The sequence below is a fragment of the Tenrec ecaudatus genome, chromosome 11 (assembly GCF_050624435.1).
Source record: "Tenrec ecaudatus isolate mTenEca1 chromosome 11, mTenEca1.hap1, whole genome shotgun sequence".
In the NCBI taxonomy this organism is placed as follows: domain Eukaryota; kingdom Metazoa; phylum Chordata; class Mammalia; order Afrosoricida; family Tenrecidae; genus Tenrec; species Tenrec ecaudatus.
The window spans coordinates 2374324-2397521 of NC_134540.1; the positions used below are offsets into that span (position 1 = coordinate 2374324).

Consider the following 23198-nt stretch of genomic DNA (forward strand, 5'->3'; position numbering starts at 1 on the left):
CTAGAGGGCAAACAGAACTGCAGACAGCGGTTCCAAGGCTGTCCTCTGAACAGAGGGGTCTGGGTGCCCTATGCATTGGGCTGCTAACCACAAGGTCGGCAGTTCAAGCCCACCAGCCGCTCCTTAGGAGAAAGAGGAGGCTGTCTGCTTCCATACACTTTCAGCTTCAGAGACTCATAGGAGTAGCTCTACTCTGCCCATGAGTCAGAACTGACTCGATGGCCGTGAGCCTCTCAATCAGAACGGTCTCATAGATTGTCCGACACTGCAATCAGAATGGCCCCATGGGGTTTTCAAGGCTGGGTTCATGGGCGCAGTCTGCAACATTCCTCCCTTGAAGCAGCTGATGGGTTCAAAGCAGCAACTCTGTGGTCAACGGCTGAGTACTTAACCACTGCGCCACCAGGCTCTCCTCACATGCTCATCAGACCTGAAGCGCCCAGGGGGGCTGCTAGTCACAAGCTGCTCCCTGGGAGGAAGACGGGGCATTTGACTCGTGGGGATTTTCAACCTGGAGAGCCCACAGGGGAAGCTCTCTGTCCTGTAGGGTCGCTGTGAGTCCGAGTCAAACCTTCAGACCTTGAAGGTTTTCCCCTTCCTTGTTGCTGATGGGTACCATCGAGTCAGCGCCGATTCAGCGCCATCCTACGCCCAACGGTGAAGCACCACCCGGCCCGGCCCCATCTCCCAACTGCCCCTATGCCCGAGCCTATCGGTGTGACCACTGTGTCCATCCATCTCGCTCAGGGCCTTCCTCTGGCTTGCCGCCCCTCCACTTTACCAAGCATGATGTCCTTCTCCAGGGACCGGTCCCTCCTGACAACTTGTCCCACGTACGTGAGATGTTGGATTTCTGACCAGACCTTAACCACTTAAATCCTGTGCATTTCTCGCCCTTTGGATCTGATTTAAAGAGCAGAGGCAGCTAAGGAGGTGTTTGGAGAGAGCAGAGCAGTGCTCATGTGACCTGAGAGCCCCTCCCCGCCAGCCTCAGAAGCAAGCACTAGTGGGTGGGGGCAGTGATCAGGGGGACCTGGTGAGGCCCCTGCTGGCTTTCAGCTGACTTACTGGCACGTGGTTGTCAACAATTCCCCACGCAAAGTCACAGGGAAAGGCCCCTTCCAGGGGCTGGTTTTCCGTCAAAGGTGGGAAGCCGTTTTTCTCGATCACGTTTTGGTAGAAGAGGGCTGAGGACTTGGGCAGCAGCCTCTTGTCCTGGCTCAGGAAGTCAACGTAGAAGAGCCCCCGTCGGATGCCGTAGCCTCTGTGCCACTCAAATCCGTCCATGAGGGACCAGGCCGTGTAGCCGAAGACGTTGACCCCGTCCAGTCGGATGGCTGCAAAGGGAAGAAAGGACGGGTACAAGGTGACCCCTGGATGCACGTTCTTCCCAGGATTCCACAGCATGGAGGGTTTTACTGCTGGCTGATGCACACACGACCTCGACTGTTTGCCCAGGAGCCTGGCAGCACACTGGGCTGCTAACTACAAATTCAGCAGTTCAAAACCACCAGCCACTTGGAGGGAGAAGAAGGAGGCTGTCCACTTCCATAAAGATTTCTCTCCTTGGAAACCCACAGGGGCAGTTCTACCCTGCCTTACAGGTTGCTATGAGTCGCAATCGATTCTCAGAATCGACAGCAGTGAATTTTGTTGTTTTCAATTGTTTGGCAAATCAACGTGTTGTCAGGTTTTTTTCCTCCTTGATCGCAAAGGCCCTAAGCAAACCCAGATCCCCGATAAATAAACGGCCTTACAGAACCTAAGCGTACCCCACACCACCAGCGAAGCACGTGTCTGTTGACTGGTGGAAGGCTCAAAGCTGCTGAGAAGAGCCCCTGAAGGAAAATCTAATTTTGAGAAGCTGCCCCGTCGAAAACCCCCCGGGGCGCATTGTACTCTGAAAGGGCTGGATGGCGAGGGCGTTAATTTTTCATTTTAAAATGTCTGCGATTTAAAAGTTGTGATTTCTGGGCATTAAGGTTGATCTGTCAGCCCCTCCGTGTGCCTCGGGGCCAGGGAGTGTGTGTCTGTCCGGGCATCTAGCTCTGCCTGACCCGATCAACCACGCCTTTAACGATCAACCACGCCTTTAACGGCCCCAATCCTGACTGTAACCTCTAGCAAGTGGAGGGTCTTGTCCTTGTTCTGTGAAAGGTGTTTGTGTTCAGTAAGAGCCACAAGAACTCAAGGGTGTGTCCAAAGAGCTTGTTGCTTTGGGATTTCCTTATGCTCAACAGACTCCAACACATCTAGTCTGGGAACTCCGGAAGCCCTGTAACTCCACAGCTTATCGCCCAGTCCCTCCTCGGCAAAGTGAACTTTTAAAAAATCAATAGAAATTTCTCAAGGCCTAAGTGAGAAAGATGCTAAAAACATAAAATAAGAAAAATGTCTGCCTTGAGTAGGTGATGCTGGACAGTGACTACCTGCCCCACTAGACTTCCAAGGGTCCTCTGTGTGGAAGTAGACGGCCTCACCTTCCTCCCACGGGGCGGCTGGGGGGGCATCCAACTGCCCACCTCTCCGTTAGCAGCCGGGCACTTGGGGTCCTTATCTAAGTTTTACGTAGATACATTCCTGCTGCGGTGTGGGAAACGAAGGTTTCTCCCAAGTTGTCTCCCCCAAATATGTGCCAAACTTAGCTGCTTGCTACACATGGTAAATGTCTATACACTTGGAGCTCAATGAAAGTAGGTCAGAAGTTATTCTCCCGAAGGGTTGTCAGTCGCCTAGAGCAATCAGACTGCATAGTCTGTCCCACCCTCAGTAGGGCCCACTCCCTTCTGATAAGGAGAGTAGTAGATTGTTTCCCTGAAGGAGAGTCCAGGGAGGTCAAGCCCACTCAAGGGTGACCAAGGTTAGGCCGCCATCATGAATCTAGGGTCCGCCCTTCTTGTCACATGTACACCCCTAACTCATCCCCTTCTTGTTACGTTTATGCCCATTGTATATCCCCCTCCTATTGCTCATTGCCTATTGTACAACCCCTTCCTGTGACATATGTCTTTACCTGTGATTAGGGGGCTTGTACACCCCCAAAGATATATAAGCCTTGGTTAGCAATAAATCACGCTCTCTCTCCTGAAATTCCCACCTTCCACATCCTCACGTGGACCACCAAGCGGAGCTGAGGTGAGCATGCTACTATGAAATGTGTCTGACTTCTTCATTTCACTCTCTCCCATCCCTCCTATTATTTTCCATGACTTTACTATAATCCCTATATGTCTCAGACATACAGTTGTGCTTGCTGTACCCATGATAGTGGAGGGGCTGGCTTCCCCCACACTGCGGCCAACATGAATCCCTATGTTCCGATCATATCACACATGCACTTTGTTTAGGAAAGGCCACCCTAGGCTTGCTCACGGGCTTTGGACGCGCTGTCAGGAGAGGCCAGTCCCTGGAGAAGGACATGGTGCTTGACAGCGTAGAGGGCAGCAGGAACGAGGAAGGCCCTGGACAGGATGGATGGACACCGTGGCTGCGACCATGGACGATTGTGAGCCTGGGCAGGATGGCCAGCGTCCGGTCTGCTGTCCATGGGGTCTCCAAGAGTTGGGACTGACCCTACGAGGTCTCACAGCCACAAGGGCCTGCTCCAGTGGAGCCAGACTTTCCATGGCTGGCCTACCTTTCAAGGTCTCCATGATGAACTTTTTGAGGTAATACATGAACTTGGCATCGTCTCTCGTGGTGGTCCCCGAGACAAACCAGCCATTCTCCACGATGAAAATCGGGGGGTGGTTGAACTCCAGGTCGACCCAGGAGAGCAGCTGCCTCAGGCTGGGGGACTCTGCCTGCCGGAACTTCATGTGAGGGTCCAGGAGCTGGAAACTCAAGACGGGCCCAAAGGAGAGGGCAAAGAAGTCCGCCGTGCCCCGGACCAGCTTCCTCTCAGACTCGGAGAACTCGGGCAGGAGCGAGGAGAGGTTGCCCCGCATGCTGTCGGGATAGCGGCCGTCGATGAAGACGGGCCTGGCAAACCAGCCGAGCACGAAGTCCAGCGATCTCTGACATTCCGCCACGGCGTGGTCGCTCATTCTTCGAGGGCGGATCCAGTGGGAGCCCAGGGCAATGGACACCTGGCCGCCCTGCGTGGGGCGGAACGAAGTGTTGTAGAGGTGCCAGACTTTGGCGTGGGCCTGTGACGGGAAAAAACAAGCCACACGGTGAGCCTGCCCGTGCTTGTGACTGAGACTGGGACTGGCCCCCACCTGCGCTGGCCCCGTTTCTCATCACCCACCAGACCAAAACGTGGGACCCGGTGGGCACAGCGGGTGAAGCTCCCCTCCACGCAACAGAAGGAAGCATTGCCCGGTGCTGCGCCATCCTCCCAGTGGTGCCCGTCCAAAGCCCATCGCTGCAGCCCGTGTCCATCCGTCTGCTTGGGGCTCCTCCTCTTTTTCACTGCCCGTCCATGTTGCAAGCACAATGCCTTTCTCCAGGGACTGGTCTCTCCTGGCCACATGTCCAGGATACGTGAGATGACGTCTCTCCGTCCCTGCCTCTAAGGAGCACTCTGACCCTCCTTCTCCCAAGACAGGTTGGTTTGTCCTTCTGGCAGCCCCAGGGTACTTTGCCAGCACCATCAATCAAACAGGTGGATCTTTCTTGCCTCTCCCTTAGTCCCCGTGCACCTCTGACACGCAGCTGAGCCCACTGGAAATGCCATGACTGTTCCCGTGGAGATTCTCAAACCAAACCCACTGCTCTGAGTCCCTTCAGACAGACTCACAGCCACTCCACAGGACAGCAGAACTGCCCCCAGGGGGTGCCAACGCTGTCCATCTTTACGGAAGCTGACAGCCTCATCTCTTTCTCCCATGGAGCGGCTGGTGGGTTCAGGGCACCCATCTTTCACCCCAGGCTTACCCTGCTGGAACCACCAGCGACCACCTGTGGGGCCGGCCTTACTCTGTCACATGGGGGTCGCTGTGAGTCAGAGGTCACTGTACAGCACTGGGCAGTTAATCCCACAAACTGAGTATCACCTGCAACTTGGGAGTGGATAACCGCCCCCTACACACACACACACACACACACACACACACACACACACCCCTCACACCATGACTATAATGATTCCCAGTGGTTTGTAGCAGCTAATGGGAAGATAGATAGATAGATAGATAGATAGATAGATAGATAGATAGATAGATAGATAGATACTAACAACAATGCATGTGAATTTCCTGCACAGGCACAGTGCTGCATTTCCAGAAGTTTGTGAAATAAGAATTTGTTATAATATCTTACCATGTAATTTAATTTGGATTAGGTGCTTTTAATGAATGGAATCTCTTTTTAGAACTGAGCCCCCATCGGTGAAAGTGCCAGGATTTTCTTAAAAGAATTCTGGTTTTTTTTTTTTTTTGTCCTAAGAGACGGGGAATTTTCCACTGGATGCTCTCCTAAGTAAAAACTCTAATCATTGGCCTCACGGGCTTTGTGCTCCTTAAGAAGAATTAGCGTCATAAATTCAGGCACCAGCTCCACTATTTGACCTTGGCTCACCCTCAGGGCCTGTGTGTCACTGCAGAGCCCGGCGCGTTCAGGCTTCAACCTGAAATCATGGCCCGGGAGAGGGTGGCTGAGGGCCTGGGTGGGGTGGGCAGGAGAGGGGAGGTCTCCACGAGTGGGGTGTGCCAATAAAAAACAAATCCCTATGAGACCAAAGGTAACGAGTTACTCTAGGTGTGAGGGGGGTCCTGTAGTGGTGTCGGGGGGGGGTGTGTGTACAAGGGAGACCCTGTCAAGGAGCTGATGTAGGAAAAAGTGTTTGTAAACTGATTGTGGTAGCAATTGTACAATTCTGCTTGACGTGATTGGACTATGGAATGAGATGATACATGTATTAAATCCTAGTTAATAATGTTTTTTAAGTGTTACTGTAGAGCAGTCAGGGGACATCTAGATATTTTCACATTGTCCATGAGCCACACAGGTCCCAGGTTTCATGAGCTCACCCCTCACGGCATGGCTGCTCCTGTTTCTCTTTGGTGGGGTGTGTGGTGTTGGCTGGGCGTGACGGTTTCCCAGCCCTTAGACAGCCTGGGGGCTGGACGTCCCCGCCCCCACCCTAAAGCAAAGACGAGAAGCTCAAAGGGTGGGACAATAGAATTATGGGAGTGGAACCACCAGAGAGCCATGAAAGGGAAGGCTGACACGTTGCAGAACATGTCGTGAGCGACGCCAAATCATCTGGGGAGGGATTGTCAGGGAGAAAGAATTTGCTGTCAACTGCCCCAGAAACACAATTAAAAACACATGCATACAATGAGGCAGGGTGTGGGTCAAGCCTCCCCTGACAAGTACAACGCCACCACAGCCCAAGACCAGTAACAAAAAGATACACGGTCTCAGGTCGATTTCTCACTGTTCCAGGCTTGTGGTGTAAAGATTTGGACTTAGCAAGCCAGCGACAAGGATTTAGGGACATGATGAAGGCTTTGAACGAGCATGTTCTGACAAATCTTGGAACAGAGGAGCACTGGAACCATCGCAACGCCCGGCTTGGGATAGTTTGGGCCCGTGTCCTGCAATGGCTCGTGTGTGTGGCTGTGCTGGGACGCTCTGCCGTCGATATTTCACGCACCAGCAGGTCGTTTGTGGTGGACAGGACTCGGCAGAGTGTCCAGACAAAGACAGACTAGGAAGACAGGCCTGTCGATCTGCTTCCCCAAGTCAACCCACGGAGCTCTCCTGGGTCACAGGGGCGCACTGCCCACCGCACTGGCTTTGACACCAGGAGAGGTCCCCTCAGAGGTCAGTGTGTTTGGTGAAGAAGAAGGCCAGTGGGGGCTGGGGAGGTGGGAGGACACTGGACCAAGTACATCCAACAGCCTCAGCAGTGGCCGCAGATGACCAGCAATCTCCAGCAGGACGCAGGACTCAGACATGTCTAGTTCCACAAGGTCAGCAGTTCAAAGCCACCACCTGCTCCCAGGGAGAAAGATGAGACTTTCTACTCCATGGCAGCTGGAGAGTCGCCGTGGTAAAGAAATACAACTGTTGGTGCCAGTGAAGAATACGGAGAGTCCCACGGACCAGACGAACCCACAAACCCGTCTCAGAAGTACAGCCCGGCGGCTCCTTGGAAACCTTAGGATGCCAAAACTTCTCCTCGTGTCTCACAAGGTCAGCAGTTTGAAACCACCAGCCAATCCTTGGGGGAAAGAGGAGGCTTTCTGCTCCTGTAAAGAGTTCCTGTGGGGAACCCCCGGGCAGTGATGCCCTATTTGATGGGGCCGACATGAGTCAGCAGTCCCTCAGTGGCAGTGAGTTTTGTGGCTTGTTTCTGAGAGCAGAGAGTTGGGGTGAGCTTGCCGGTGGTATTGTTCTCTGTTCTCTTTGTCGTGAGTACTCTGCTTTGGAGATAAAAGTCCGAAAAGGAAAATGATGGACAGCAGCTGGCTGGGCCAGCCCTGGCTGATCTGTCCACGGGGGGTGTCAGAGTCCCCGGGTATCGCCCCCACCGATCTGCTACTGTGCCGGTTCTCCTCGTGCCCCTGGCTTTACTGTGACCTACTGCCCGCTGCCAACGAGTCCATCGCGACCCTGCCCGTCTTTATGGGAGCAGACAGCCTCTTCTTTCTCCCGCAGAGTGGCTGGTGGGTTAGAACGGCCGGTCCTGCAATGAGCAGCCCAACCCTGACCCCGGGTTGTAGGCCCTTGATCCTCCGACCCGTGTATTCCGGCTAAGCCCATTTGGCTCTGAGGACACACTCAGTGGTGCATGGAAAGTGCTTGCGTCCGTGGACCACCAGCTAAGCATTGTCATTCTAGTGGGGCGGCTTGCTGCTGGCGTTCGACTCGATTCCAGCCAACAGCAACAAAGAGCACGTCCAGAGAACACAACACCGCCTGGCCCAGCACCGTCCTCACAATCGTTCTGACCTTTGATCCCCTCGTGTAGCCACTGTGCCAGATTTTCAGCCCCTTCCGACCCGACCGGAGGGGCTCCTCTTCCGGCCCTCTAATAATCTGTTCTTAGTCTAGACGCTCTGCTGAAACCTCATCACCTTGGGTGACCCGGCTGATATTGGAAACAGCTTCCAGCGTCACAACAAAATGACAGCACGGCTGGCGGGCAGGAATGCAATGGACGATATTTTAAAGGTCAGCAGCCTCTCGGTGGCCAGTCGTCTCTAAAGAGGGAAGCTGGAAGCAGAAGAAGCAACTCGCCAGCTGACCCAAAGGCCAGCCGTTCCAAACCACCAGCCAGCTCCACGGGAGAAAGACAGGGCGTTCCCCCTGTGCACAGTCACAGTCTCAGAAGCCCACAGGGGCAGTTCCACCCTGTCCTGTAGGGTCTCGGCTCGATGGCAGTGCATCTGGCTTTGAGTTTCCCGCCCAAGAGGGCCCAACACGGCGTGCCGAGTGCCAACTAAAGGAGCACTCTTTGGGAAGACACCGAAAGTCCACAGGGAGTCCCGGGAGCCCTGGAGTTTGGGGGTTGGTTTTCTGTTGTGATGGTGTTGACGTACCCCAACTTCAAGAGCAGGTCTCACAATGGCACAAAGGCTGCTGTGTTGCAGGGCCCTACTCACGGTGATCCCATGGGAGTGTAACCGCGTGGACCTGCCCCACATGGCCACTGCTCACTAACAGGAGCAGACCGCCTCTCTCCTGCAGGACCGCTGCCGGTGCCGCAGATCAAAGCCGGGGCTTAATCCCTGTGCTCCCTCCTGTGTTGGCAGAGGGTGTCAAGCGGATCCCACGGCTGCTGAGCTGGTGTGGCGGAGCAGAGGGAGCGGCCCCTGGGTGTCCTAAGCCGCGGCCTTTATGGGAGCGGGTGGCCAGCCCTTTCTCCCACAAAACAGTTGGGTGAGGATTAGCAAACAAGGACCTCTTCTCAGGCTCCTGGGCCCCCACCCCCATCTGCATTGCACCATGTCCCACGAGCCTCAGTCCGTTCAGATGGGATTTCAGTCACAAATCAACCACCGAATGAACACCATGCGTAATTCTTCAGAAATAGCTGCCGCCACCGCCGCCGACACAGGATACAGGAAGGGGTAATGAAATCGGGCCATTAATCCAATCAGTCTGCACCACTGCAGCGGAGTTGATCGAGGCAATAAACGGGGAATGATCAGGGATGACGGCACAGCCAGCCTCAAGCAGGGACCCGGGAGGTGGTGCTATTTCACATCTGGGGTCTCCCCCTTTCTCAGCATCCGCAGGCTCAAAGCCCGGTTTGTTTTGGAAAGGGACTCGATTCAGTCTGGTTTTGTTTGCTTTTTAGGCGCAGTGGTGGTACCGCTGCGATACTCACTGGGCTGCTAAGGGCAAGGTCGGTGGCGTAGGCCCGCCAGTCACTCGGAGGGAGAAAGACCTGGCGGTGTGCTCCGGAGGATGCCAGCCAGCCCAGGACACCCACAGGGCTAGCTTGGGGTCCTAAGAACAGCTTCCGGACGAGGCTGGCTCGACTCCCGTGCTGACATCCAGTCTTGCTTACAAAGCAACCACGATTCACTGAATGCCTACTGTGTGCTGGGCCCAGGAGTGCTAGGAATCTAGAAATTAACAGAACCCTTGCCATTAGTTAGGGACCTTTGACTCACAGCCACCTCTCCTCCCCCCACACCCCGCAGGGACAGGCAGGAGCAGGTGGCCATGGCTTCCTCCTTCCGACTGGCCATGCATGATGTTGCACACGTATAGAAAGGCACACCCCGCCCGAAGCATGATCCCCAAAATAACCCCAGAAAGGAAGCCTTGGATCCACAGAGGGTGTCAGCAATCGCGATGTCTGATTCCGGAAAACATTCTCAAACAGTGATAAGATTCGCGAAAGCAAAGCGCACCCAGCCCACGGGGGAAGGAGAGCTGGCTGACCAGCATCCCAGCGTCTCTGCGCAGACCCAGCCTGGTGGTCCAGCCCTCCGCTGCTCCCGCAAGGTCGGCTGTTGGAACCCACCCGCGGGCTCCACAGGAGCTGGGGGAGGGGGGAGACACGCCCACAGGTTCCTCTCTACTGGAGGGGACGACTCTGCTCTGCCGGTGGCGGGGTCCCACATGGGGAGCACCCGGATGGCAATGGAATCCACGCAGACCTCCTTCCGAAGGTAGACAAGGCCCAGGGGGTGAGGGGCGTCCTGCTCCTGTGAAGGTTCCCCGGAGAGATTGCGCCCTGAGGGTTGTGGTGGGTCAGTATGGAAGCGCTGAAGGGGCCAGGAGTGGGCAGTGCCCCTCCTCCTCCGAGCAGGAGGGGGGAACGTGCTCAGCTGCTAGACCACAGGTTTCCGGTTTGAACCCACCCAAGGCCAGAGGCCTGCCGACTTGTCCCCGCAGAGGGCCCACCTGACAGGGGCGGGGTCCGCTCCCCGGCGACAGGCTGGCTGCTGGCCTGTACGTGTGGGACCAGGGACACCGCACCAGCGTGTGCCCGGGAGCCGGGCTGCCATCCACCAGGCCTGCAGAGGACTGTGGGGGCAGGGGCCCTCCACGTCCTGCTCCCCAAAGGCATGTTGAAGGGACCCCCCAGACTGAGAGGGCACCCCATAACCCTTCTGCCCAGTCAGTTGTGGCTCAAGGGGACCCTCTGCAGACCCCTCAGGTAGGGTGTGTGCATGTGAGCGGGTGTGTGTATAGTGTAGTGTCTATGGTGAGTGGTGTGGTGTGTGTGTGGTGTGTATGGTGTGTGTGGTGGGAGTGATGTGTGGTGTGTGTGGTGTGCGTGTGTGTGGTGGGGTACGAGTGGTGTGGGTGTGTATGTGCTGTGAGGGCTGTGTGGGTGTGCAGGTGGTTTGGGGTTTACAGTGTGTGTGTGTGTGTGTATGTGTGTGTGTGTGTGTGGTGAGTCATGTTTCCGGTATGGGAGTGATCTGGTGTGAGTGGTGAGTGGGTGCTGTGTTTGGGTGTGTGGGGTGTGGGAGGCCTTAGAAAGAAAGCAGAAAGCCCTCTAGTGGGTCGCCTGCATGTGCATGTGCACACACACACAGTACACACCACTCACCACACACTCATACCACTCACACCCACGCTCAGAATCGGTTAGCCAGCAACCCACATCGACACCCCCACCCCCAGTTGCAGAGCCCACCCTCGCCTCAGGGCCTTCCCACCTGGGACCTCCGTCTCCCCAGGAGCCCTGGGCGGGCTTGACGGTGGCCGTCTCCCAGGGACGGGCTCCTGCTGCTCAGGTGGGGAAAGGCCAAGGTTAGTCTCTTCAGACTGAGTTGAGTTGGGGACTTTGTTACTTGAGCATGTCTCCCAAGCAGGCACATCCCTTAACAGCCCCACGGGTGAGTTTTTAATAAAACCAGACCCTCCCACTCCACGCGGAATCACCACAAACCCCCCCAAACCTGACGTCCACCTCGTAAGCAGGGCCCCTGGTCCACGAGCCACAAACCTGCCTATTGGAGACTCGGGCACTTCTGTTCTCGTCTTCTATACCTGATTTCCTCGTGCCTGCAAAATTCCCCACGAGGAAACCGCCGGGGGGCATTTGGCAGGAAGAGAAAAAGCGCTGAGAAGAGAAAGAAAGAGCTCAGCTGAGCCGTGGGTCGGCAGGTCAGCAAGGATGTCGCGGGGTCAGCAGCAGCTGGGATTCTTTCCACAAACACCTGTTGCCACCAGCACCCCTGTCTCCCACTAGTCCTCTCACAGCCCTAGAGGACAGAGCATTGCCCCGGGGGCTTTCTGAGCCTGCACAGACAGGCTCATCTTACTGCTCGGAGCAGCTTGTGGGCCAGAACCACCCACTTTGCAGATAGCAAGCCAAGACGTAGGCCACAGTCCAAATCAAGTGCAAAACAAAACTCACTGCCATCCAGTTGATCCTGACTCATAGCGACCTTACAGGCAGGGCCGGCTTGACTCTGAGGATTTCAGACTTTGAGGGAAAAGAAACCTCATCTTACTCCCAAGGGGCGGCTGGTGGGTTTGAACTGTCACCCCCTTGGAGTAAGCAGTCCACTGTGAATTCACTACCCCACCAGGGCTCCCTACTCTGTCCTATAGGGTCGCGGGATAAGTCGGAATCAGCCGGCTGGCAGCGAGTTTGCATTTCTGAGCTCGTTCGTTAAGTATGTGGGGTTACAACCTTGAGTTGCACCTGAACAGACAAAGGCCACGTGCCACTATCGGAGAAGAGTTACCTGTATCTCTGTCAATCCTCCACCGGTGCACATGGGCCCTTACAGGTGTTAAGTGCTGGCGCCCACAGCAGGAGGCAGCGGCTGGCACAAGGTCCAAGCTCCTGGTGGCTGTCCCAGCTATCACAGCAATGCCATGAGAGGTGGTTTGACAGACAGAAGCTTATTCTCCCACAGTTTAGGAGGCAAGGACAGACGCAGGGTGGCAGCCCGAGAGGAAGCACTCACCCGCTGTCTGGGGACACGTCTTTGTCTGCTTCCCGGTTTTTGCTGTGCCTTCAGCTAGCTAGGGCTCTCTCTCTCTCTCTCTCTCTCTCTCTCTCTCTCTCTCTCTACTTTGGCAAGAGTCCTTGTCTCCTTTCAGAATCTGTGGACCTGCAGTTCCTCAGAGACCCCCATGGGCCCAGACATTCCCCTGGGTCTAGGAGGTTCCCAGCTCAGACAGCCTAGGTCTGACAGATGCAATGCCCCTGCCTCTTCCTTCCCATGGTAGCAGGCCCCTCTGTGTCTGCTCACTTGTTGAATCTCTTATAACTCAAAGGAAATGGGCCCAAGATACAGCCCCATCCAGTCAACTGCCTCCCGCCTGGTCCACATAACTTCCTCTAAGCCTGCCTCAGCATCGCAGAAGGGAGGACAGACAGCCCGCAGGGCCATTACATCGCATCACAAAATGGGCCAGCCAAGGGGACACGTAGTTCTGGGGTTGTTTGAACACACCCCGCAGTGCCTCAGGAGATCGGCTGGGTGAGCTGCTTCTGAAAGGGCCCACAGCCTGAAGCCCCCACTGTTCCCCTCTGCACTGTGCAGTCTCCAGGAACCGGTAACGAATTACATCCATCCAGAGCACACAGGAAGGCAAACAGAATCCCATCTTCCACCCCCAGCCCACCCCACCCCACTCCGGAGAACCAGGGACTCACACGACCCCAGGGGGCATGCTCTCTCCTCTCCATTCAGCCACACCCCAGATGAAGATCCTGGAAGTGTCACTCCGCCCATCGCATTCCGGGGTTGACTCTAAGGAAATAGCTCCTCCCCGGCCATTGTTTGGAGCGCCTTCGAGCCCAGGAGCTGGATAGCACAGTGGTCACACGTTGGGCTGCTGACGGAGACGAGGCTCTCTGTTCCGGAGCGTTGCCGTCTTGGGGCTCACAGGGCATTTCTACCATCCCCCGCAGAGTCACTACAATTCGCCACAAGCGGTTCGATGGCGGTGGGTTTTTCGTTTTCTGACCCGAGGGCCTCATCTCCTGGCAGCGTATCAGACAGGCTTCATGGACATCCACCAGCTTTCCACAGGCCAGTCGTTAAGAAGTAAGGTGCCCGGGCTTCTTCCCAGTCTACCCAAGTCGCTGAAACCTGCTGCCATGGTGACGCTGCTGGTGGGGGCCACTGGTGCCATAGCCTGCAGCCTCACTGCCGCCTGTAAGCCACCACGGCGTGACAGACTTGACAGGCAGGGATAGCAACTTAGGAGGACACTGGCCATCCTCCCGCCCATCCCGACCCAAGCCCCACCTTGTGATCTTAAGTACTCTCCGTAGATGTCTCCATGACCGCCATGCTGCTCTCCCAGGTTTTGACTGGATTGCCTTGTTCACATGCAGCCAGGAGTGTTTGTGACCGCCCACGGATCTCTTAACCTTCAGTGATGAGCAACTGAGCCAAAGAAGGAACTTCTCTCCGGGGTGTCAGCCAGAATCTCAGCTTGCACCTCCAATAGCCTGTTGACGCCGGAGGCTTGTTTTCCATTCTCTTCGGGGCTCTATTTTGAGACAAGGAGCTCTTGACAGGCAACGCTTGTTCATTCCCAGAAGCGTGACACCCCACGGATTTGAGCACGTCTTTGTCCACCGAGAATGACTTTCTCCAAGGTTGGGTGCCACACAAAAGCAACGTGGTTCATTTTTGTTGGGGGATTTTTTTTGACATTCCATTTTTCTCATTAACTTCATCTTTTTAAAAACTTGTCTTTTGGGTGGAAGTTTCCAGAGCGGGTTAGTTTTCCACTCAACAATTGATGCACACTTTGTCCTGTGAAACATCGGTTACCGTCCCACAATCAGAGGCAACTTTCCCATGCCTCACAGGTTTTGTTTCCATTTGTTCTTTCCTGCCCTTCCTGCCGTTTGGGCTTTTTTTAGGCAGGGGAGGAAATTGGGGTCTTAAGAGCTACAGAACACCTGTCAAGATGTAACTATCAGTCTCTCCCCATCCAGAGATAAGAAGAGTGAAGCAAGAACAGCCCACAGGAGTCGTTTCATCCAAAGGATGTAATGGGCCATCAAACCACACCTTCCACTCCCTGAGACCAGAAGAACTAGATGGTGCCCAACTCCCGTGACCGAGACACTTTTCAGGACCACAGAAGGTCCCGGACGGAGTGGAGAAAAGGCCTGAACAAAAGCATGAAGACTAGACTTATTGGTTTTGTAGAGACTGGTGGAACCTCCCAAGACTATGGCCCTGAGATGCTGAGCCCCTCCGAGCAGCAGGCAGCTGTAAGTGGGACCACCCATGTTTGCTGCGTTGAGGCAAAGACTTAAAGGAGGTGGGGAGCCGGTTCTGTGGACTTGGGGGTAGGGTGGGAGGGAGCACATTGCAGGCAGAGAGCAGATAGGGATAAGGCCCCCCCCCAAGGAGTTGTGTGATAGCTATATTTACAATAACCAGCGGAGAGACAGCGCGGACAGCTGCTGCAGGAACACCTCGTGGGATTCGTTTCCTGGGAGGCTTAGGTCATGGTTTCATGCAACAGCCTGATGTTAGGTTTAGTGGTTCAGTTCTGCCTCCAGGCAGGTTGTGTAAGGGCCTGGGGTCTTAAAAGCTGGCAAACATCCACCCAAGGCACAAGTGTGCTCTCTTCGCCTGCCTGGAGCAGCAGGAGAGTCAGAGGCAGTCGGAAGAAAGAGAACTGGGGCTCATGGTCACCAGGAACAACGGCTCCTTTGCCTTGAGCCCAGGAGACTGGGCGGTGTCCAGCTACCATGACTGAACTTTCTGATCAGATACTCTGTAGGGGAATCCAGATCAAATGGAGAAAATACAGAATCAAATCTCACCAAACCTGGACTTCCTGGACCCCTGGGTGCTGGGTGAAGCCTCCCTGGAATGACAGATCTGAGACCATCTTTCAACTCAAAACCCAAACATCCCCCTCAAGTTTCCTTTGAGCCCATCAGCTGTTTCACTTGACAGGTAAAGAACGCGTGTCTGCCTGGTGCACGATTCTCTCCCAGGGTCTCTGTGGGGCAAGCTGACAACAACAGCGCCAGAGCTCCCCTAGGGGCTGGGGGGCAGCTTATGTTCCAGTGGGGGAGGGGGGAACAACCTAGAAAGGAGAGGGGACAGTTGCTGGACACCTGGAAGAACATCATCAGCATCACAGAATGGTCCTTGTCCAAACGGCAGAATGGGTGTGTGTTCTACTGCGTAGACTCTCCGCCACCACAACAGAGATCATTCTTAAAAATACGGAAATAAGGACCCCAAGTTTCAACCATAAGAGCTTTGGTTTGGCTGGGGTCAGAGAGTAAAGCGGCCATGGTCAACAGAGGCCCAAGATGTTACACACACCAGTGAAAATGTTTCCAGAGCAAGGAACTGTGTGTATGAGACAGTGTGTGTGTGTGTGTGTGTGTGTGTGTGTGTTAGTTATATAATCTGGTGTCAATTTGGGACTTGAGAGGATTAAGAGTGAAGGGGTGGAGTCTATAGCCTGTCAATCAGGTTATAGCCAATGAGGCCTCTGTGTGGGCACGGCCTTCTCCTGAGGATTCTGGGAACTCCTGTTTTTCCTCCTTGGAGGCTGGAGAGTCACACTGTCTCTCTCTGCTCACTCCCTTGGAGAGTCTCTACTGACAAGATGCAAGGCACTATGATAGACCCCTTGCCCTCGGAACTGGAGGAGCCACGTGGAGACCCCTGCCAGCGCTGAGATGCTTACAACACTACTGGATCCACAAGACTGCACCCACTGGCCTGTGATCTTCCTGCATTCATCATTGCATGTGTTTCGTGAGTCTGAAGTGGACTCTATGGATTAGTATTGGACACAGCAGCTAATATTGAATTTATGGGCTTGATCTGGACTAGGCTGGGATGTGTTCTTAATGTGCGGTTGCTCTTTATAGAAAGCTCTTTCTTATACCCATATGAGTGTCTCTATGAATGTGTTTCTCTAGTCTACCCAGACTAACACAATGTGTGACTGGGAGAATGTATTCATGAGAGAGTGTGTGTGTGTGTGTGTGTGTGTGTGTGTGTGACGATTGTGATGTGTGTGAGAGCTATGTGTATATGTGCATGTGAGAGTGTGCGAAGGTGTGTGAGTGTTGTATATGTGTGTATGTGTGAGAATTGTGAGTGTACACATGTGAGTGTGTGTGTGAGTGTGAGAGAATGTCTGTGAGAGGGAGTATGTGTGTGGAGGGTGAGCATGAGAGAGGGAAGGGTCAGGCTCACCCCAGGACTAGGAACCCACAACAGAATACTGAGACCACCCCTTTCCAAACAGGACCCTTGGTTTTCCACCTCCCCACCACCTCGCCCTCCCCGGCCTTTCCCTCCAGGCCAGGCATTATTTCACATGTCCTTGACTGTCAGGAGGTCAAGGCATACCGTGTCCCCCGCAGCCTCCTTGGCTCGCTTGTAAATTATGTGAATCACAGAAAGGAGTGCTGGCCAGCTCCCCCCTCGCCGGCATGGCACCCCTAAATGTGAAGGAATGTGCTAGAAGCTGAGAATGGCGGCCCAGCAGCAAAGCCCCTTGGCACTACCAGACTGAGACGTCTTACAGCCAAACGTCACAGGATGTGTTTTTTAAATCTTTTCAAATCAGCTCAAAACACCCCTAATTCCACACACAACCGCCTCCTCGCACCCAGAAAGAATCGTGTAGACAGGATGAAAATCTCTCCCCCAACCAAACGGAGCGTCTTTGAGAATGGCAAGTGACCTCTTTGTGGAAAACAAGGGAGCCTGAGTTCCAATCCCAAAGGCATTTGAAAGCAAAATTAATATTTTACAGCAATTAGCACCTTGTTTGCAGCATCAGCAAAGAAAGCCCCTGCGCCCACCTGTTACTCATTGCTGAGGGACACAAAGTCCACGGTATTTCTGGGAAGGAGGGTTAGTTTGGCAATGCTGGCGGGGGCAGGGGGTTGAGTAAAATACAGCTGGAAAGCAGTCTTGTTGATGAGTGAAATATCACGGTACCAGCTAGTGCGTGCAGCCCAAATTCCTTACCTGATGCATGAAATGATCGGAGAAGTCACTAGAAAAACAAGGGACTCCTTTCAGTCACATACAGGGCTGACGTCACATGCCCTGCCCTGGTGTGCATTCTGACTTTCAGTGACCACACAGAAGAGAGCAGATCTGTCCCTGTGGGCTCTGGAGTGTGCACCTTTATGGGAGTAGAAAGCCTCGTCTTTCTCCTCAGAGTCATGGTGGGTTCAAAGTGCTGGTCAGTGGCTGCTATGCCGGGGCTCCCTGTGGGCAGACCGTAACCCAGAACACTTCAGGGGCCCCAGGGAGCAGCTCTGTCCTGTCCTAGAGGGTCACCATGAGTTAGACTCACTTACTGTGGGGAAGTTTGAGTTTGGGTTGATCCTTGGAAAGATTCACAGGCCAAAAGTAAATGTTTATAAACACGGCTCTACGGAACCCCCAGGCAAAGGAAGGTATCTGCCTAAAGTCATGGAAATCACCCTGTGTCTGTGGTGCCCAACACGGTGGGTGCTCTGGAGGGTGGGGGACCAGAGGCTCTGGGGAGCTGGTGCATCACCTGACTCACTCACTATCACCCCCCACTTGAGCAGCTGCAGTTCCCAGGGTGCCTGCCCCAAAGGGCTCCGGCAGCAAGGCCTGCCTTCCTCTCTCTGCCCTTCCACACCCTCGCCTGGAGGTTGGACTTCCTCTGGAATGCCCTCCGGTTGTAAGACTGACTTGAGGTGTCTGAAAACCAGGTCTCTCGGTGGGCCCACAACTCACCAGACCACGGTCAAGGAGAGTTGTACATGTAAACATTCTAATGAAAAGGCTCCACGTGCCTACCAAATCTTTTATCTTGGCACAAAAAAATATCTATAGAAACCAACCACCACCCTCATGATAAAAGAACTCCCTCCCCTCAAAACCGGCTGTCAGCCACAGAATCTGTTCTGACTTAGGGTGACCCCGCAGGACAGAATGCAGCTGCCTGGTGGGTGCCTGAGACGGTAATTCTTTATGGGAATGACAGTCTCATCTTTCTCCTTCGGGGTGCAACTGGTGAATAGGAACTGTTGACCCTGAGGTTAGCAGCCCAGGCTCCTGCCCACCAGCTAAGGGAGACCTCATTTGGACACAAAGTGAAAAGTGGTAAAGAGCAAGGATTCCTTGGGGGCCGCTTTTTCATGCTCCCACCTTTCCTGCTGTCAGAATGTATGCAGCCTGTTTGGTCAGACTTTGCGGGCCCCCCACCCCCAACTAGGTAGGCCGAGAGCCCGAGCATGCGCTATGGGCTCAGAGATAGATAGGAAGCGCACAATCTACATCGCTGTCTTTGCATGCTGCCCTCAGGAGAGCCTGGCGCGCTGTGGGTGCGCAAGGAGAACTTAACCCCAGACTGTTTCCAAAAGCCCGGAGGATCTCCAGCGTGGATGGTTCTTTGCCCAGCTTCACTTTTTTCCCAGTCACTCTTGGAAAGACACGTGAAGGGAAGAGGGTACAGATGAGAGAACTTCATCGCCTGGGGTCCTAGCTTGCCTAGCTGAGGGCCTGTGAACTGGCGCCTCTGGAGAGGAGCCACAATGCACTCCTAATTGACCTGGTGGGTCTGGTTCTGGACGCAGGACACACGGTGTCCTCCACTGCCTTCCTGGCTGTCTGCCCGCGCGACCCCCCCGCCTCCTACCCCCAGCCTGGAGACCCTCACTCCACAGAGCAGAGTCCTTTTGCCTGCCTCCACCCACCCACCCAGAAGCTGGTTCCTGTTTCGCACTCGCTCCCGGGGCACTCACAGGTGCGCCTGCAGCAAGGCTCCCCCCGCCCAAACCGCCCCTTCCGCGGAAAGGCTACCCGCTGAGCTCCGCTGCCCCACCCCAGGTAGGGCTCCAGTGGCGGGCCGGGGACAGTGGGGGAGACCTGCCTGACGCGTGCCAGGGAGCCTGGGGCGCCTCCTCGAGCCGCGAGCACTCACCAGCAGCAGGTTGTGCGCCACGAGGTACCCCAGGCGCGCGCCGCCCCGGACTCCGGGGGCCAGGCGCCCGGTGGCGTAGCCGTGCCAGGCTACCGCATAGGGGTTGTCGATGGTGATCCAGTGCTTGACTTGCCCGCCGAAGTGGCGGAAGCAGAGCTCGGCGTAGTCCCTAAAGAGGTCGGCCAGGGCGCGGCTGGCCCAGCCGCCATGGGCGTCCTGCAGGCGCTGCGGCAGGTCCCAGTGGTACAGGGTGACCACGGGCTGCACACCCAGCTCCCGTAGCCGCCCCAGCAGGCGCCGGTAGTAGCGCAGGCCCTCTCGGTTGGGGGCGCCCGCGTGGCCGTTGGGGAGGACCCGCGCCCAGGAGATGGAGAAGCGGTAGTGGGTGACCCCCAGCTCACGCAGCGCCTCGGTGTCGCGGAACACGTTGTTGTAGCTGTCGCTGGCCACGTCCCCCGTGGCGGGCGGGGGCGGCGGCGGCGCGGGGACCCCCGACGGCGGGCCGGCGCGCTGGGGGTCGTCCCGATGGGTGAACGTGTCCCAGATGGACGCTCCCTTGCCGTGCTGTCGCCAGGCGCCCTCGGTCTGGTAGGCGGCGCTGCCCGTGGCCCAAGCGAAGCCGTCGGGGAAGGCGGCGTGCAGCAGGCCGGCTGCCGCGGGGCTCGGTGCGCGCGCGAAGCGGGCCCAGGTCCGCGCGCCGTCGCCGGGCTCGGCGCGCAGGCGGCGGCTCAGGGCCAGCAGCAGCAGGAGCAGCAGCTGCAGCGACAGCGCCAGCGGGCGGCGGCGCAGCGGGGCGCGCGGATGGAGGGCGCGGGCGGGCATGCTGCGCGGAGCCGGCGCCGGGAGCCCAGCGCGCGCCCTTTATCCGCGCGCCCCGCCTCCGCCGGCAATCATTACCCGGGTCCGGGGGGCGCGGGGCGGGCGGGGCACAGTGCTGGCGCACCTCCGGGTAGGGGAGCTCCGGCCCCAACTGGTCCCTGCCCTGGAACCAACCACAGAAGGCGATCCGGCTGCCCCGTGAAGTCCCCCTCCCGTCTCCTCCCACCCCCTCCGCCGCCTTCGTCCTCCAAGGAGAAGAGAGAGGCCACCGAGAAACTTCCGCGCAGTCTCGCGGCGAGGGGAAGAGGGGTGTCTCTACGGTGGGCCCCCCTTTCATAAAAAGGTGCTGGCGGCGGCACCTGCTAGCCCCATCCTTGGCCCCAGGCCCAGCACCTTTCCTGGATCGAGTTAGGAAGGTGTGCGCAGGGGGAGGGCGACGCGGAGGGAGCAGGCCCCAGAGGAGTAAGGACGCTGTTTCTGACAGCCTCTCGGTAAGGGGCGCGCGTGGCGACCACCCCGCCCTCCCCAGTCCTGCAAGCCCTGGGGAAGAAACCTTCCGGAAGGCGAGGTGCGTTTCTGGACGGCGGTGGGACTTTGGAGCCCCTCTGGAGGTTACCTTGAACAATTCCAACCCCGCGGAGGGGCGGGGCGGAGAAGGGGGGCTCGTTCCTGGCTGGATGTGAGGGAAGTCCAGCCAGGGAAACTTCAAGCCATGACTGTTGCTGGTTCTGACACCCACGCGCGTGCGTGTGAACACGCAGTTAGAAAACCAACATCGCAAGAACAGAAATTAAAACCCAGAAGTTTCCACCGGAGCGACCCTCATTCGCATCCCAGCGGCTTCCGGGGGTGGGACGGGGAACGGGGGCGTGCAGGTCCGATCCCACACTTGCCCCAGCAAGGGAGGGGCTGCCCCCCCCAGCACTCTCACTATCCATCCCCTGCGACAAAGTGGACCCCTGGCTTTCCCAGACGCCCAGGGCCCTTTAATGGGGCTGTGGCATCGGGTCCGTTTGTCCGAGGAGTGGCCTGTGAGTTATGGACCGCCCGCATGCTGCTGGGCGGGAGTGGGTGGGTGGGAGGCCTGGCTCCAACCTTGTGGCTCTGGGCAAGGCCGCCTCTCTAAGCCTGAAGGTCCTCACCCATCAGATGGAAGGGAGGGTACCTGCCCACCTCCGTAGAGGCAGGTGAGTTCCATGAGAACGTGGGGGCAAAGTCTCTCCAACACTGAACACCCAGATTGACGCTGTCTTTGAGACTCATCGTGACCCCTTTGGCATGGCAGACCTGCCCCTGGCGATTTCCAGACGGTCATCGCTGAGGGCACAGAGCACCAAGATGTTTCTCCTGTGGACCACTGATAGTTTCCAGCCACCAACCTTCCTGTGTGCAGCGGAGTGCTTAACCAGTGTGCCACCTGGGCTGTGTACTCCCAGTGCCAGCGCTCCTCCTAACAGAGGCACATTCCACTCACAGCCAGTGTGTAGCCCGGCACTGTCTCTTGCAGGTTTAAAGTCCCTGCCGCTGTCAAGCATTGCCAGGGAAGGGCCTCTGTCCGTCCGTACAAGCTAAGCACACCAGATTCATGCCAGCTTCTTATTCAGCATGCCCAGCCCCAGTTAGGTTCTAGTATCATGATGGATAAGGTAGAACATGATCGAGAACTGTGTTAAACAGGGTCCTCTAGAGAAACAAAACCAGGACAGTAATAATTTTATATGTATTTAGATAGATAGATAACATAAGAAATAAACAGTTAAATTGTAAAGCAGTACGAATGGCTCAGTGCAACTCACTTCCATGAGAGAGCTAGTACACTGGCAGTCCTTCAAGTCTTGAGGGCCGCCGGGTAGTCCTCTGTAGAGCAATTCAGGCTATCTGGGCACAGGCAGCAAACAGCAAGGCAGGTCACCAACAGTCAGCCAGATGACAGGGTCTGAGAGTCCCCAACTCAAGAGATGTACCTTCCAGTAGCGTGGCAAAGCAGGTCTTGAAGGAACCTCAAGTTACAGCGACACAGTCCACGGGTTAGGTGTCCCACAGGTAGTGTAGCTCGCAAATGGAGGCACAAAACAAGCCAGGCAGCTGCACACAGGTCCAATGATCAATGAGCAAGAGAGAGAAAGGGGAGGCTCGCCGAGCCATTTATCTCTCCACCCTTCAACTAACTTCACATATGTTCACTGGCCATGTTGGCACAACAAACCAACCTATCACAGATATGATGGAGTGCGATCAATAGGACTGGAACAAAGACTCACTGCGATCTTGCCCAGGGTGGCAGTTAGCTTCTTTGAGATAAATTGTTGTTGCTGATGGTGTTGTGTTAGATGCTGTCTAGTAGGTTCCAGCCCGTAGTAACCGCAAGCACAACAAGACAGAACACAGCCCAGTTCTGCTTCAGCCTCACAGTTCCCCCTGTACTTGAGTTCGTGGACTGTGCCCACCCATCTCCTCAAGGGCCTTCCTCTTTTTCAATGCCCCTCTACTTTATCAGACATGGTGCCCCCTCTCCAGGGACTGGTCTCTCCTGACAACACGTCCAAAGTAGGTAAGATGAAACTCATCAGCCCTGCCACTAAGGAGCACTCTGCTCGCCCCTCCAGGGCAGTTGGGTGTGTCCTTCCAGCAGTCCCTGGTACTTTCAGCATTCCTCTCCCGGGCCCCGATTCAAATGCATCCACTCCTCTTCAGTCTTCCTGATTCCGTGCCCGACTTTCACACACACATGAGGCGGTGGACAAGGATGAGCAATGAGGACGTTCAGTGGCACAGTCACATTTGTAGCTCGGGGTGGCAGCATCTAAGGCTGCAAGCATGCAACCAGGAACCCCCAGACCCACCGTCACCCAGTCGGTTTCCATTCACAGCACCCCCAACCCCATGACAGCAGGGCTGCTACCCCATAGTGCTTCCTGAACGCTAATCTTTACAAGAGCAGACTGTCCCCCACAGGCCTGCTGAGGACAATGAAGCCACTGACCTTCTGATTAACAGCAGAGTGCTTGATGGGTGTGCCACGACCTTTACACCAAAAATAAAAATATCCACTACCCTCAAGTTGATTCCGACTCACAGCGACA

The 23198-nt window shown here is 55.8% G+C and overlaps 1 protein-coding gene across 1 annotated transcript in view; it reads right to left on the bottom strand.

The window, feature by feature from the left end:
• The window catches only part of KL (klotho), a 32817-nt gene extending 12699 nt beyond the window's left edge, over positions 1-20118 (bottom strand). Inside the window, exons 1-3 of the mRNA XM_075563555.1 lie at positions 19297-20118; positions 3638-4148; positions 1069-1337 (exon numbers count right to left, since the gene is read on the bottom strand). Coding sequence (XP_075419670.1) covers positions 1069-1337; positions 3638-4148; positions 19297-20118 — 1602 coding nt within the window. The remainder of the gene's footprint in view (positions 1-1068; positions 1338-3637; positions 4149-19296) is intronic.
• Between the last annotated feature and the right edge of the window lie 3080 nt (positions 20119-23198).